The following is a 15,457-nucleotide window of genomic DNA, read 5'->3' on the forward strand; positions in this document are numbered from 1 at the left end:
GGAAAGTGCTGCTGTGATTGAGAAAAGATGATGGCAGCAAAGGAAGGAAGGCCACTGGGGGAGGGGGGGATGTGGAAAAGGCTCGTGGTGCCCTGGGCCGCATACTCTCCAAAGACTCCTCGAGAACTTTAATAATAAAGCGACAACAGTGATGATGATTGCTGAGGAGTTTGATTGTGTGCCAGCCGCCGGGTTGACATCATATCCCCATTTTACAGATGATGAAAGGGAGGTCCTGGGGGAGCTGGTCCGGGAGCAAAGTCAGGATGTGACACAGCGGGGCCTGGGCAGCCGGAGTGCATGCCCCCCCCCCCCCCTCCTGCCTCTCACCTCTCAAAGGCTCTGGGACGAAAACACCACGTGTATCTGCAAGGGGCCCATTCCCTTCTTGGTAGCATCGAGCAAAAATAAGTCAACAGCTGAGGAAATCAGGGAAGAGCTAAAGGCCGCTCAAGAAAGAGACCATTGTACATCTCTCCAAACAGGCTGCTTTCTGTCTACTTCTTATCCCCCTGCTGCCGGCTGAAGGTCACTGGCTCCGTCTGGGCGCCACTCAGTGGAGTCACAGGAAGGAACAACTGGCCAGGGAGCCCGGGGGCTGGGGAGGGCGGAGGTGGAGACGGAGGCGGGTGGAGTCAGAGGAGGAGGTGAGGCAATCGGACGACGAGGGACCTGGCCTACATTCCGTCGCGAAGTCAGTCCAATGGCCTTCTTTCCTTCCCCGCCGTGACCACTCCCCTGGGCCGGCTTCCCCTAGCTGCCCGCAAACAGCCCAGCCTCAGGAGCCAGCCTGCATTCCTGCGAACGCTGGGTGCAGCTCCCCGCTTCTCAGGAGGAAAGCTCTCTTGGAAGAGCGGGAAAGGTGGGTGCCAAGTTGGAGTTCGTTTCCTTCTTCCCAGAGCGCGTTTTTTTAAGAGTCTGAAACTGGGGCGGGGCATGGGGGGGGGCGCTTCTTGGGAAAGCGACTGATCATCTAATGACAGAACCTGGCTGCTGGGGAGGGGACGAGCGGGGAGGTGGGGAAGGGGTGAGGGAGGCCTCCGGGGAGAAAGGAACTGTTGTCCTTTGCACCGCGGAGGCCAGTCCCAGTGGACTTTAGGGTCAGGAGTGATCCCGAGTGAGGAAGGCCGCCTCTCCCAGGACCTCCTCCTGCAGAACCACCTGCTCGGTTGGCGGAGGCACAGAGGGGGGGCTCCTGGCCGGTTCAGGCTCACGTCCAGGGCTCCTTCTGGGAGTGGGCCGAGGGACGGGAACACGGGGAAGAGGTCAGAAGGGCCACTGTCTTCCCAGATCCAGACCCAGGAAGGAGGCACAGGCCTGGTGGCTTCCTTTGACCTCTTTCTCCAATGACCTGTCTTCCCTTCCAGACCAGGCACATAGCAGGGCCCCCCGAAACCATTTGGTCCTTCACAGCTCGATCTCAGGGGGACACGGTGTGTGTGTGAGAAAGGGGAGCCTCCCGGGGACCGGCCTCAGGACGTAGAAGTCCAGGTTGAGAACCAAGGAGTCCCGGCTCACCTGAGGTGGAGGAAGATGATGTTTTTTCTCTCAAGAGAAAAGAATCTCCTTAAAATGTTAATTATTACCCAGCCAATTCTGAAAAAAAGCTTCATCGACACACCCCGCGCCCATCTGTTTTTGTTCTGTTTTTAAGGAAGAGTTTTCCAACTGGCAGAGCCGTCCTGGGGGGCAGGACGGCCAGCGGGGCTGGGGGAGGCAATGATGGTGGACAGCTTGAGGCTGAGGCCTGGGACGGTCCCCCACTTCCGCTCCTGCTCCCTGGGGCTCCAGGGCGGTAACCCCTTACCAGGCCGTGTCTGAGGTGGTGGTTCCCTGGACCTCACTTTCTGGGCTTCTCCTACCTTCCCGCCACTCCTCCTGGGAGCCCTTCCCGGGCATCACGTCCTCCTGTCACGGCTTCAATAGCATCTCTCACCTGATTGTCCTGAAACTTCTTCTCCTTTTTTTTTTTTTTAATGTTTCTTTTTGAGAGAGGGAGGGAGAGAGAGAGAGAGCGCGAGCATGATGAGCAGGGGAGGGAGAGAGAGAGGAAGAGAGAGAATCCCAAGCAGGCTCCACACTGTCAGTACAGATCCCGACAAGGAACTCGGTGCCACAAACTGTGAGATCATGACCTGAGTTGAAACTGAGAGCTGGATGCCGAACCTAGTGAGCCACCCAGGTGCCCCTGTCCCGAAACTTCCATCAGCAGCTTCCCTCTGGTCGCTACGAGTCGCCATATACTAGGAACTTTCTACCAACCAGGCTCTATGCTAAGTGCCTTCGACTTGAGAGCCATTCGGTGTAGTGGCTAAACCTTGGCTTGGACCACACACTTTTAAATCTTGCCCTCAGCTATTCATTGTGTAACTTCGGGCGAGACACTTGCTTCTCTGTGCCTCAGTTTCCTGCCCTTTGGAATGGGGATAACAGTGACACCTACCCCATAGGGTTCCTGGAAGACTTATATGAATTAACATATCCAAAGTGCTTTTTAACAGCGCTTCTGCGTGTTCGATAAATGTTAACGATTCGAACTGTCTCCCTGAAGTCTCAGCCAGCCCCTGAGGTATGTATTATTATCCCCATTTGCAGATAAAAACAAAAAACAAAAAACAAAAAACACACTGAGGCTCAGGAAAGAGCTGGAGCCCCACCAGTTTTCAGTCCGGCAGTTACTCTTCCTAACTCTGCAATAAAAATAACTAAACCCTCAGAGAGTAAGTGGCAGAGGCAGGCTTCAGACAGTGAGTTCCAGAACCCCTTCTTGTACTCACCATACTAGATTGCCTTTCTGTAACGGTTCGGGAAGAAAAAAATCCTCAACCCCAGAGTTTGCTTTTAAAATGGTACCTGCTGTGGGGCGGGAGAAGACCCTTGAAAGTGCCGCTGACCTGATCCCTGAGGATGCGCTTAAAAACATGAAACTGGCCTGCCATATAATACCTCATTTAATCCTAGCCGTGATCCGTGGTGACATCACCCTATTTTACAGGTAGCTAAGACAGAGCCAGTAACTCCCCCACAATATCGCCATGAGCAAACGTTAGAACTGGGATTTGAACCTGTGTTTGACTCTCAAGCTCTGGCTGGGTCCCAGAATCTCTGATGGAGCTTTACAAAAATGATAATCCATGCCCGCTGAATCAGAAGCTCTCGGGCAAGGCCTGGGCACGTGACTTTTATGAACCGGAATGTGACGTGCAGTCGACACGGAAAACCCCTCCCAGTGACGCTGCCTTTTCCAAGTGCCAGACCCGTGTTTCCAAATGTCTACCAAACACCCCACGTGCGTCACCGACCAGACTCTCACCCCCGGGGGCTCGGCTGAACTCACCCTCCCTGCTGTCCTCTCGGGGCCTCTGTCCATGGGCCCAGCCCAGTCTCCCCTGCTGGCTACTCAGTCATCGCGCCGGCTCGTGCCCCCCTCTCCCCCCGCACTGTCCGTGCTATCCAAGATGTCTCTCAAGTCCATACCCCTCCCGCATTGCTGCCTCCACCTTGGTGAAGGCCTTCACTGGTTCCCATCGGGGTTGCTGCAACTGGGCAACTCCTCTCCCTCCGTCTGTCTCTACTTCTCCCACACAAAATCTCCCCCCGTCCCTTAGACATGCCGTGTCCCTTCACAGGCTGTGAACAGGTCAGGGTGTGCCTCCTGCCTGAAAGGAGTCTCCAGTCTGGTTCAGCTCAAAAACGGCTTGTCTTGGGAGACCAAGCTCAAATGTCATCTCCTCTGGGGAAACGTTCCTGGCGTTCCCCTGGCAGGATGGGTACTACTTTCTCTGTCCTTCCCCAGCCCAGAGCTCATCCATCTCCAATCACAGGATGGTGTTAGAATGACTTGATGACATGCCTGTCCCTCGGTGAAGTCCTCATTCAACAATCACATATTAAATGTCTCCTACAGCCAGGTGTGGGCCCAGGTGCTGGGGCTGATGAGGAGGAAAACCGAGTTTCTGTCTTCAAGTCTGCTGTGCCCGGCAGAGAAGAGGGGGCAGGACACTTCGGAGAGGGCACGGCTAGTCTAAGGGCCGAGAATGAGGGGTAGCAAGTCTTAACTGGTCTGTACAGGAGGATGCTCAGCCAGGGTGGCAGGGGGTGGGGTGGCGTGATGGGGGGGGGGGAGGTCTGGAAGGGCCATCCTTATGTGCCCTGAGACTCTCCCCCCATTGCCCCATGACTTCCTCCAAGTGATGCAGACAGGACTTGAGAGGGCCATGATCACCCCGGCGGCTCGGAAAGATCCCCATGAGTTGCTTGAGACTGTGTCAAAGCCATCTTTACAAGCACAGCACCTGACCCAGGTCCCGGAGCATAGCAGGCCCAGAAAGGCACGGGGCCAAGGCAGGAATGCGCGCTGGGCGAGGAAGCCCCTGGGGTCGGGGGTCCTCACGTTGCCAGGGACTAAGGCTCGCTCTGCTCCACCCCTGGGGGCGCCCGCAGGTGCCCGACTCCGGCCATGCTGGCGCCGGCGCTGCTGTGTGCCTACCTTCTGCTGGCGGCCCGCGCCTCGCGCGCCTGGTCCGACCCGGACCCGGAGGAGCCCGGCTCCAGCACGGCGGCGCAGATCCGCGACATGCACGAGAAAGTGACGGCGATCTGGCAGGAGATGACGCAGCGGCAGGCGGCGGGCGACCGCCCGGACGCCGCGCTCCACGCCGCCTGCCGGGTGCAGCCGTCGGCCACGCTGGACGCGGCGCAGCCCCGGGTGAGCGGCCTCGTGCTCTTCCGGCAGCAGGTGCCCGGCGCCCGGCTCGAGGCCTTCTTCGACCTGGAGGGCTTCCCGGCCGAGCCCAACAACTCCAGCCGCGCCATCCACGTGCACCAGTTCGGGGACCTGAGCCAGGGCTGCGACTCCACCGGCGCGCACTACAACCCGCGGGCCGTGCCGCACCCGCAGCACCCGGGCGACTTCGGCAACTTCGCCGTGCGCGACGGCCGCCTCTGGAAGTACCGCGGCGGCCTGGCCGCCTCGCTCTTCGGCCCGCACTCGATCGTGGGCCGCGCCGTGGTGGTCCACGCGGGCGAGGACGACCTGGGCCGCGGCGGCAACGCGGCCAGCGTGGAGAACGGCAACGCGGGGCCCCGGCTCGCCTGCTGCGTGGTGGGCGTGTGCGGGCCGCTGCCCTGGGCGCGCCAGGCGCAGGAGCACGCCGAGCGCCGGAAGCGGCGGCGGGACAGCGAGTGCAAGGCCGTCTGAGCGCGCCCCTCGCCCGGGGCGGGGCCGGCGGAGACCCCCTGCGGGCCCCGCCGCTCCTCCGCGCGCCAGGCACCTGCCCCCTGCCGGCCTTGACTTTCTCCCCCCAGCTCCCAGAGACACCTTCTCGCCCCGGGTCCCAGTTCTGCGCGGCTGAGGTCTCCCCGAAAATCCCCTGCACCCTGAGGCCTCCAACCACGTATGCGGTGACACCCCTCCGCATCCAGAGGGCAGGCCGTGCCCTCTGAGACCCCCATCTCGAGCTCTGAGGAGCCCTGGACGTATTGAAATAACCCACCTACCCTCCCGGATCCCGCACCCCCACCCCAGGTTCCTTTCTACCCTCATTCCAGGAGCCCTGAACCAATCCTGCTATGCCCTAAGGACTCAACTCCTCCCACCCCTTAGAGTCCTTCTAGGAGCTCTGAGACCCTTCCTGAGGTCACCTAGCCCCTCACCCCAACCGCCGACCCCCGACCTCTCACACACCATGCCAGCACATGCAGCCTGCAGTTAGGCGCCCCTTCCCCGTGTCCTCGGCTGTTGCTCGCCCGCTGCCACCCACAGAGAGGCCGATTGGCAGTCTTCGTGTCGCATATTAAAACTCAGCAATTCAGTCTTGCACTGGGGCCTTGGTTACTTTTGTTTGTTTGTTTGAGGCTCTGCTCCTAGGCTCAGCTACTATTTGGAAACAGCAAAGATATTTTCCAAAAACAGGCAGGATTTCTCCTTATCATCCTCTCTCTACATCTGCTGACCACGACGTGGGGTCTCTGGTTATCTTTTCCTTCCGTGTGGCTCCCAAGATGGAGGGCACCAGGATCACTCAGGAAAGTGAGAAAAGAAAAAAACAAAAACAAAACAAAACAAAAAAACCCAAAAGACCCTGGGCATCCTGGGCTGGAATCCAAAGGGAAAGATGGACAGCTATTTGCAACAAGCTTCCTGGTGGCTCTGATGCTGGGGCCGCCAGCGTGACACAAGGCTAATGCCACTTCACTGGGCCCTGTGTCTCCTCACATGTGCCTCTGAGGGCAGCCTGAGGTCCCAGATGGTGGGGAGAGGGCCAGTGAAGCAGTGTGACAGAGCAGTGTACAGGGCGGTTGGCTTTGGGATCTGAAGTTGCTGGCCTTCTCCGCAGTCAGGATAAGGACAAGGCTTCTCTTGACTTCTTGACACAGAGGCGGTTGGAACAATGAAGCCCATGGGCAGGCTGATATTGACTAAGACTTGGATGTTCAGCCTGTCTTTTTGAAAATTATAATCTCTACACAGACTAGATTAGAATGTGTAGCCACCTTCATTTGTGGAATAAAAGCACCCAACAACTTTTTAGGCTCCTTGGGCAGACCCGCTTTCTAGCTGCGACTTCCATTCCTCCCAGACTCGAGGCAGTGAGTCAAACGGAACCTTCGCCAGAAACCCATCCCCGGTGGCTATTTTTACCGCTTACTAGGACTAACTTGTTATTTACAAATCTTTCCTTGAACCCAAGTGACAATTGGAGAGAAAGGGTTTTGCCTGGTGACTTTGCTCCACCAACTGGTTCTCACTGGTTTGAAGCGTTCGCTTGAACTGTGCAGATCAGCGTTGAAAGGGGACTAGCAAACTGCTTCTTTAAATATCCTGATCCCAACAGATGTGTTTGCCTATCCCCACAGTTAAAAGTGGTGAAAACGAGGCAGGAAGCACATAGGACACACAGTGGAGAGGAATGAACACCCCACAGATGGATGCCCAACACCCCATCTTCCACTCGCCGCCCCGATTATCGGTTAAATTCAGGATCATCAAGGGAGGTTTGGATTTCTTTTTTAGAAGGAGGCTGGTGCTTCTCATCACTTACCTTATGTCGTAGTCCATTTGGGCTGTCATAGAAAAGTCCAGACTGGGTGGCCTATAAACAACAGAACTTCATTTCTCACAGTTCTGGAGACTGGAAGTCCAAGGTCATGGCACCAGCATGGTCAGGTGAAAGCCCTCTTTGGGGTTCACACCCAGTGCCTTTCACTCTGTCCTCACATGGAGGAAGGAGTTAGGGATCTCTCTGAGTCTCTTTTATAAGGCTCCCCCCATCATGACTTTGGGACACCTTTGGGAAAAGGTGTCACCTTCTGTTACCATCATCTTTGGGGGTTAGGATTTCAATGTATGAATTGGCGGGGGTGGGGGGGCACAAACATTCAGATCATAGTATCTTCTGTTTTTAGTTTCTCTCTTCATGACCCTCAACGCTCCAAGACTAAAGAGGTAACCTAGCAGACCCATTCCATGTTCTTTCGGTCCATCGGTGGGAATTGGATTGATAAGCTCTTCCATGGGGCTCCAGAGGCAAAAAACAAAGAAAGGAAATAATAGAAGGGTGAAGTGGCCTGTTTGGAACCCCCGCTCCGCCACACTTTTAGAAGCTGTGTGACCTGAGTTAAGTCACTTCACCTCTCTGGGCCTGGGTTTTCTCATCTGTAAAATAATATCATTATATTGTATTGTTGTGAGAATTAAATCAAGTGTTATTTGTGAGAGCTGTATAAAGGGAGGACCTAAGTATCTAATAAATGTCTATTTAATAATGATGGCTAATGTCAGAAAAATAGCTACGTACCAACAGATTGAACTACCTTGTGTCCTAGTGAGTGCCGGCAACTAGAAAGATTCAAGTACAGGAAACGTTGCTTCCACTTAGGTTTGAAAGAAAGTTTCTGCATCCGGTGAAGAGGCTGGCTTGCTGAACTTTGATCCTCGCTCCTGGGGGAGGGCAGGTAGAGTTCTGGGACGGAGGAAGATTGTGAGTGGTACAGGCAGGCATCTGGTTTTGGGCACAGAACTTGATGCGTGTGGCCAGACCCACCCACTGGACCCCACTTGGCCCCTGGAAGCTATTTTTACCCCTCTCATCTTACAGATCTGTTTTGTTAATCTCCTTATATTTGCTGTTTTGACTTCCCAGCCAGCTTGCTAATCAGTTTGCCTGTTTGACTCACAGGGTTTGCATTTGTCACTGAGACTTAAACACACACTTGTTTTGATTTCTTTTTGTAAAATTAGAAGCGTTTGATGTAATGACTCTACCTAGACACAGCTGGTAAAGTGAGAATAATGCTCGAGTTTGCACAGTTTAAACACAATGTAGACAATAATTAGAAATGCTATCTTTAGATGTTTAGGATAAGCTTTTTCTCAGAATTGCAGTGAATTTTTTTCCGAGTGGGGCTTTTCAGTGCATATATATATATATATATATATATATATATATGCAGAAATACTAAAAACGTAAGAAAATAGAGCAAATCAGTGAGTGCTTTGGTCAACTTGAAAGACTGCAGGAAATAAACTAACTGATTTTAGATCTGGCATTTTTGACGGAATGCATAAAATCTTTACATTCTCCATAATTTTCATGAGTACCATTCGATCTAATAATTTTAGGTGACAGATTGCAACTGATAAGTTGTTACAATATGTTCAGAAGGAACGCTCAGTCTATATGCCTGGCCTGTAGCGAGGGTGGAGAGGGAGAATGGTGCAAATAATAAAGATAATCATCTGTATCAGGAAAATTACTGCATGTTTATTTCAGGTAACAAAAAAATATATATAGTTATGTTACATGATGGTCATAGAATCCAATAACACAAAGTCTGCAAATGAATAGAAGTTACTTCTGTCTTTAAGTTAAACTACAAAATAGCAGCTGGTTTTCTCTTTTTCTTTCTTTTTTCTTTCTTTCTCTCTTTCTTTCTTTCTTTCATTCATTCTCTTTTCTTCCTTCTTTCTTTCCTTCCTTCTCTTTTTCTTTCTTTTCTCCTTCCTTTTTCTTTCTTTCTTTCTTTCTTCCTTTCTTTTTCTTTCTTTCTTTCTTTCCCCTTCCTTCCTTCCTTCCTTCCTTCCTTCCTTCCTTTCCTTCCTTTCTTTCTCTTTCTTTCTCTTTTCTTTCTTTCACCAATTGTTTTAAATTTAATAGGCTATCACTGGCCTTGGCTAAGATCCAAAATATATTCCTGGGTTTACATAGATTCCAGAAAGTCTAACCTGTCAGTATTGTACAAACTTTCCCTATAAAAAAAAAAATCCCATTCAAGAGGTGATATGAAATGTAGGGCAGCACATCTGTATCTATCATCTTAAATTGCCTTCATGCTGTATCAACTTGTTTTGTTTTGTTTTCGTGAGCAATCATAATATCGAGAGACAGGCCCTTCTTATTTTTCTGCTTCTCATTTCTAATTAGATTCACTACTGAGCTCTCTACTGCATCTCGGAATTTCAAATTTTTCTCTGTTCAGAAAGACATCTGGAAAAAAGGAATATATTAAAGTAGTGAGTTAAGTAAGGGGAATCTTTTGGCTCTTTGACATCCTAACTGAGCTGTGTGCTGGTACCCTCAGTGTTATGAAGAGAGATTGTTCCAAATGGAGGCGTCCAGAATGAAAGCAGAGGGCAGAGCAAAGAGAGGGCTTTTTCAAGGAGAAGTCGGATACCAAGCCATCCCAAGGGCTACAGGAAAGTGATGGAACCAGGAGAAAAGCGTGGCAAAGGCGTGCTGGAATTTTAAAGAAACAGGGACGAAAACACCAATGGGCAAGTAGCTGGTCTTTGAAATTCCTTGAGGAAGAGATTGAACCTTTTATGTCACATGGTGAATAGGGGCACAAATGCCCCAGTGGGAATAACGCATCCCCAAGTTCACCCCAACATGTGAACGACCGATGCCAGGACCCTTTTTTAGAATTCCACGTCGTCACAATGGTGTGTGTTTGGGATCGAGGACACAAGAGGACCCATAGGGGAAAATGAATTTAGCGTAAGATTGCCAACTGAGAGGAGGCCCCAGCAGGGACTGAGCTGAATGCCAGTAGGAGCCTCCTAGCTAGAGAGGCTTCTGGAATAGCCACGTGAGGTGAAGACGACAGAGGGGGAGGGGAAAGTGGACAGAGGAGGCATGGAAAAAGGAGTTAAGGAAGAGAAATGCCTGATTTTAAAAAGCCAATCCGTTTCCAGGGGCCTTAATTACAAGAAGGACAAACGCTCGTATGTAAAAATCCACACCTAAAGGCTCTCAGGTACAGAGCCGTCACAAGAAATGCAGTATGTGCAAACAAGCTCTCATTAAGAGGCCTGTCAGCTCTGTTTCATTTATCCAGACTGCTCTGCATTCTGCTGGCAACCAGCTGGAAAAATAATGGAAGGACAGACATACTCGAAGAGGTAAACAAAGGTGGGAACGTTCCAGCTACAAAACAGAATAGATGATAAAGAAGCCAGGGAGGAGCAGAGAGAAGATGGCATTTTTCTTAACAAACAACCAACCACTGCCCCTCCCCCCACCTCCAAACCCATGAGTAAGGCAACATTCTGGCTTTTAAAGGGAAGAAAATGAAACAAAATCAGACACGGACTTCAGAGACAATGCTGTCGGTGGTTTATTTTAAATCCATTTCTAACTTTCCTGTACTTCTTCAGACCTGATTTTGTTTTGGTGTTCACCCTTTTAGAGTGTGCGGGTCCAGGGTCGGGCCCTCCCTAGTTCCCATGGTGATCTTATGGAACCTAAACCCTTCGCAGGAATATTCCATCTCCCTTGCCAGGCGTCGGTGTAGACAGAGGCATGCGATAATTCTGACCGATGAAATGTGCCAAGAACTAGATTTCTTGCTCTTGCTCTTAAATACACACACATACACACACACTCACACACACACACATACACACGGGGAGAAACTTCCTTCTGCCTTTGGACACAAATGTGAGAACAGGTGACTGATGCTGGAGCTGTGGCAGCCATCTTGGCAGTTTGAGGGTGTAGCTGACACTGAGGTTCCGCAGAGCAGGAAGATGGGAACCCAGATACTCGATGACTTCTTGAATACACCAGCCCAGGAATGCCCTACTTCTGAACTTCGTGTTAGGTAACGTAATTCATTTCTCTATTAAGTTTCTTAAAGTGTGAGTTGTAGCTGAGAGGACTCTGACTGACACAGGGTTACCTGGTGGAGGAGAGAGAATGCTGTATGCTTTCACGACGACTCTCAAAAAGACAGAAGACAACCATAAATAATTGCTGAAACCTCCTCTTTAATGTCTGTGGAACAGGAGAACCATGTCGGGCTAGGACAGCAGGGGTGGGGGAGTGTCATATGTGCATATGGGGCATTGTCAAGGTTACACATGCGACAGGATCAACTCATCGGCTCCAATTCCATCCATTGACACAAAACCCTCGGCACACACAGTGTGGCTTATCACTCCCTCTGACCTCCGTACCCCAAACCCCCCTCTCTCTGGGACTCAGCGTTTCCCTGCCCCTGACGGAATGGGACAGAGTTTATTATAAGCCCTGCTTTCCAGAAGGTGACTGAATGGGCCCTAAAGATGTGCACCTGGCCGACCGTGTGTCAAAACCAGAGCTTCCGAGGGGAGAGATCTTTCTTTTTATTATTATTGTATTAAACCTGGCTGTGTTTTCCTTTGGTGGCTCTGGCGGACGATGCGGTCGCGCTGAACATTTGCAGATAGTTAAGGCCTCGTGCAGCAGGAAAATTATTTCTGTGGCTGCTGGCCTGTGCAAGGTCTGCAGCTGCAGAAGCGACCTCCCTGGAGAGGGAGTTGAGGGGGTGGGTCTGGAGAGCGGGGAGGCGCTGAAGCGCAGACGGATGAAAGGGGCATCGGGGCCTGACGGGCAGGGGCAGGTGGTGTGTCCAGATCCCAGCTCCTGTGTCCAGGGGCAACAGAGCACCGACTCGGCCGTGCCACCTCTCCCACTACTGGGGTGACCTCTAAGCGAGCGGGAAGAAAGCAGCGGGAGGTCCGCCCAGGCTCCCACGCTGGACCTTCTTGCCTACACTCCGCCCTCCTGCAGGGTAAGGCAGCACACGGCACAGCAGAGTAACGCCGCAGATGAGACGTGGCAGGGAGGTATCAGGGTGGGCCGGCCCTCCCCGCCCCCTCCCCCCCCCCCCGCCGGAATCACAAGCGTGCTATTGACAGCTGATACTTCGGAGGAATTTTCAACTTTCCCAGCTGGGGAGCCTCTCTTTTTCCTGCAGGAGAGCCTCTCCAAGGAGTGATTCTGGTTCTCAGGGGGTGTTTGGAGCTTTGGGATCTGGTATCGGGCCTTTCTGGGGAAATGAACAGAGTTCAGCTGAAAGAAAGGTCTATCATTCCACGAGCCTCTAATTTCCAGATGCCACCTGCAAGAGCTCATTTGATCGCTAAGGAAAGAACCAGGAGGGATGATATCTCCCCTGTTCCCACGCTTGGTGCTTGGCTCCACAGTCCCCCTTAAACGGGCTGTCATGAAGTTATCTTGTTTTCCTCCCTCTCTCTCCACCCTAGGGCCACCCGCTCTGTGTCTTGTCTTTAAAATCCCAGTACGTGGCAGCACAGAGGAAGTGAGGTGAAGGGTTCAAGGTTTCAGGTGGCACAGGAAACTGCTTATCTTGCCCTAACCCTACACGGCCATAAAACCCTATAGGCAGCGCAGGTTGAGTGGAGAGAACCAGCATTTCCAGGTTCTGGCTCTTATCTCATCTCAGAAACAAAAAATCAAAACACCCCTGGAGTCCCCTTCCTTGCCTTCTTATCCGCCCCCCCTCCCGCTCCCCCTCCCCCCCAGCCCCACTCCATCAGTCCAGGTCGATTAATCCTTCAGAATTACAGGCTGGAAAACTCAGCTCTAGCAGTCAGCAAACAGGGCTCAACAGGGGCTGTGCATTTCAAACCGGAAGCCCAGCCTTCTGAGCCTGCTTAAGCCCCTTTCCACCTGCCAGTCGGGGCCGTGACAGACAGGGCTGCGGGCAGGGTGCCAAGGACACCCATGCTGGGAGGCCTTACGGGGCCCTGACATGATGAGGCGGAGCCGTGGGCCCTCTGGACCCATTACGCTCAATTACACCTTTCTCTCCAGCCGCCTAAGCATTACAAAGACAGGGGCCTGATTAAAAACCCCATCCCTTTCAAGCTCTTCCCATAATCTTGATCGACAACATTAAATGCTAATAGAAAAACATCTTATCTCTAATAAAACAAACGCCTGACAGAAAGACGGATGCCAAAACCCAGCCGCGTGGGGGACACGATTCTGCGCCCGGCCGTGTTCACCGCAGCGCGTCTTCGGCACAAAGAGAGGACACCTGGAAGCTTGAGGACCGGCATTTAATAAATCGCACTGTGCTGGCATCATCAGCATGTTCAGTTTGCAACAGGACCTGTGTCCCTTCTCACTTGCAGACTTGAAGTGTTTTAGGAGAGAGTCGCCTCCGAAAGCTGCTCTGATGCTTGATTCTTTACCGTCCCCCGTGCCTCTGACGTGACATCGCGGGGATCCCTTTCCCCTTCATGTTTTCACGGGGCTCCTCCTGCCTGCACCCTCCAGGGTCTCCTTGCTGTCCTCCGCGGCGGAGGCTTCGGCCGCTGCCTGGCTGGACTCAGTGGGGCCCTGGCAAGATTTGGGGGCCTCCCCACTGGAGGTCAGGCCCAGCGTGGCTGTCCCCATCTCGTTCCTCTGAGCCTCCCCGGGACCTGCTCTTCTGGCCCCTTCTGGTTCTGCCTCTGCCTGTGCCTCTGTCAGTTTCGTGATTTCCCTTCCAAGCCTGTTCATTTCTTCTTCCTCAGAGGGTACCTGCGGTAATGAAGGATGAAAGGGGTTGCATTGGTTCCCGTGGCTCTGGTTTGCCGGGGAGCTGATGGCGGGCCTTCCCCTGTCCTCGGGTGCTGTCAGTGCCTCGGTGGCGGCACGACATTCATCTCGTTCTTGCGTCTGGATCTCCCCTGAAACAGACCCGGGACAGCATCACACCTCTGGCAGGAAGTCAGCCCTCACTCCCTCTCTCCTCTCAACCCCAGGCCCACGTCACAGGGGCTCTCAGATAGAACATGCTGCTGGCGGGGGCCATGGGACTCACATTAAAAAAGAAAGCAGCCGCTCTGTGTCATTCACGGAGGGAAAGGGAGCCCTTGGCCACGTCCATAACCATCATTTCCGTGTGCCGTTAAATATCTAAATCGAGGCAGGTTTTATAGATGCTGCAGCTCAGGAAAGACCTGGGACCTTTAGTAATGACAAGAGGTGCTGGCTGCCTTCAGGGCAGGAAAGAGAACAGTTGGGAGGGATTTCACCCTTTCCCCATCAGCACCTCATTCTTCGATGCAGACAGCTGATGTTTCCTCAGTTTCAGTAACATGCTATGTGTAAAATAAGCTTTAAGCTCCCTACGCCTCCTAACTAAATTGTTCCACCAAACTTCTCTAAATAACAGAGATTGTCGAGTTCAACTGGAGGGGGATGGATGGCAGAGAACGGGGTCCTGAGAACTGGTACCCAGCCCCATTTTCCTACTCATCGCTTTGTGATCAGGAGGACCCATCTGGTCTCCTTTCCTCAGACACAAAGGGGGGGGGGGGGCGGGACTCTGACGTCCCTTCCAGACTGCAGGACTGAGACCCACTAGGGGAGCAGCTTCTTAGCACCCGATCATGTGCGCTCAACGCCAGACTCTGAGACCCCCAGAAGTCAAGATTTTCTTAGCTCTCAGACCAAACAGTGGTGAAACGTATGCAAGAGCCTCACAGGGCTGATTTCAGGGGCAAGGGGCCTGGGGGGAACACTTCCTGGTACCCTTAAGGGGGCCCGAGGGGAGTCTTACTGCGATTGGGCTGGCATCAGACACATGCAAATATTTTCAGGCTGACAGCTGGCATTTGGGGAAACTGGGGGACAAATGAGGGCAATTAGAGGGAGTGACCTTTTTTTTTTTTTAAGTTTTTTTTTTTTGAGAGGGAGGGGGGGGGGGGGAGGGGGGGGGGGGGGGGGGGCAGAGAGAATCCCAAGCAGGCTCCACGCTGTCAGCTCGGAGGCCAACTCAGGGCTCCAACTCATGAACTGTGAGATCATGACCTGAGCCGAAATCAAGAGTCCAACACTCAACCGACTGAGCCACCCAGGCGCCCTGAGAGTTGAGCTGTTCTGACCATGCGCTTTCCTGCTTAGAACCTTTCACTGGAGGCTTGCTGCTTTTAGGATAAATTTTCATTCCTTTCACTTAGGTCTTTGGCAGGATCCTAACTGATGAGCTCTTGCTTCAGTCCATAGCCTCACTTCCCATGGTTCTTTCACTGCTGTCCATTTTATGCAGGCACCTTTGGTTTTTCCCTCTCTATAGTGAATCGTACCGGCTAATGACTTTTAGGTGCTTTTCTGTGCTGGGCTGAGTGCTCAGTGTTTTACATGTTTATCTTATTCTAGAATATAAGCAGGAGCCTCAC

At 52.6% G+C, this 15,457-nt stretch overlaps 2 protein-coding genes across 7 annotated transcripts in view; one reads left to right on the forward strand and one right to left on the reverse strand.

Annotated features, from left to right (window-relative positions):
• The first annotated feature begins 745 nt into the window (after positions 1-745).
• On the forward strand, positions 746-5,819 carry SOD3 (superoxide dismutase 3). Its single transcript, XM_049630391.1, has 2 exons — positions 746-862; positions 4,444-5,819. The coding sequence occupies exon 2, from the start codon at positions 4,460-4,462 to the stop codon at positions 5,198-5,200; it is 741 nt and encodes a 246-aa protein (XP_049486348.1). The 5' UTR covers positions 746-862; positions 4,444-4,459; the 3' UTR covers positions 5,201-5,819.
• Positions 5,820-13,332: 7,513 nt separating this feature from the next.
• The window catches only part of CCDC149 (coiled-coil domain containing 149), a 95,923-nt gene continuing 93,798 nt past the window's right edge, over positions 13,333-15,457 (reverse strand). For all 6 annotated transcript variants that reach the window (XM_049630393.1, XM_049630392.1, XM_049630394.1 and 3 more), the window contains one exon: positions 13,333-13,963. In XM_049630393.1, the coding sequence (XP_049486350.1) occupies positions 13,530-13,963 (434 nt within the window). In that variant the 3' untranslated portion in view covers positions 13,333-13,529. The remainder of the gene's footprint in view (positions 13,964-15,457) is intronic.

The sequence above is a fragment of the Panthera uncia genome, chromosome B1 (genome assembly GCF_023721935.1).
Source record: "Panthera uncia isolate 11264 chromosome B1, Puncia_PCG_1.0, whole genome shotgun sequence".
NCBI lineage: Eukaryota > Metazoa > Chordata > Mammalia > Carnivora > Felidae > Panthera > Panthera uncia.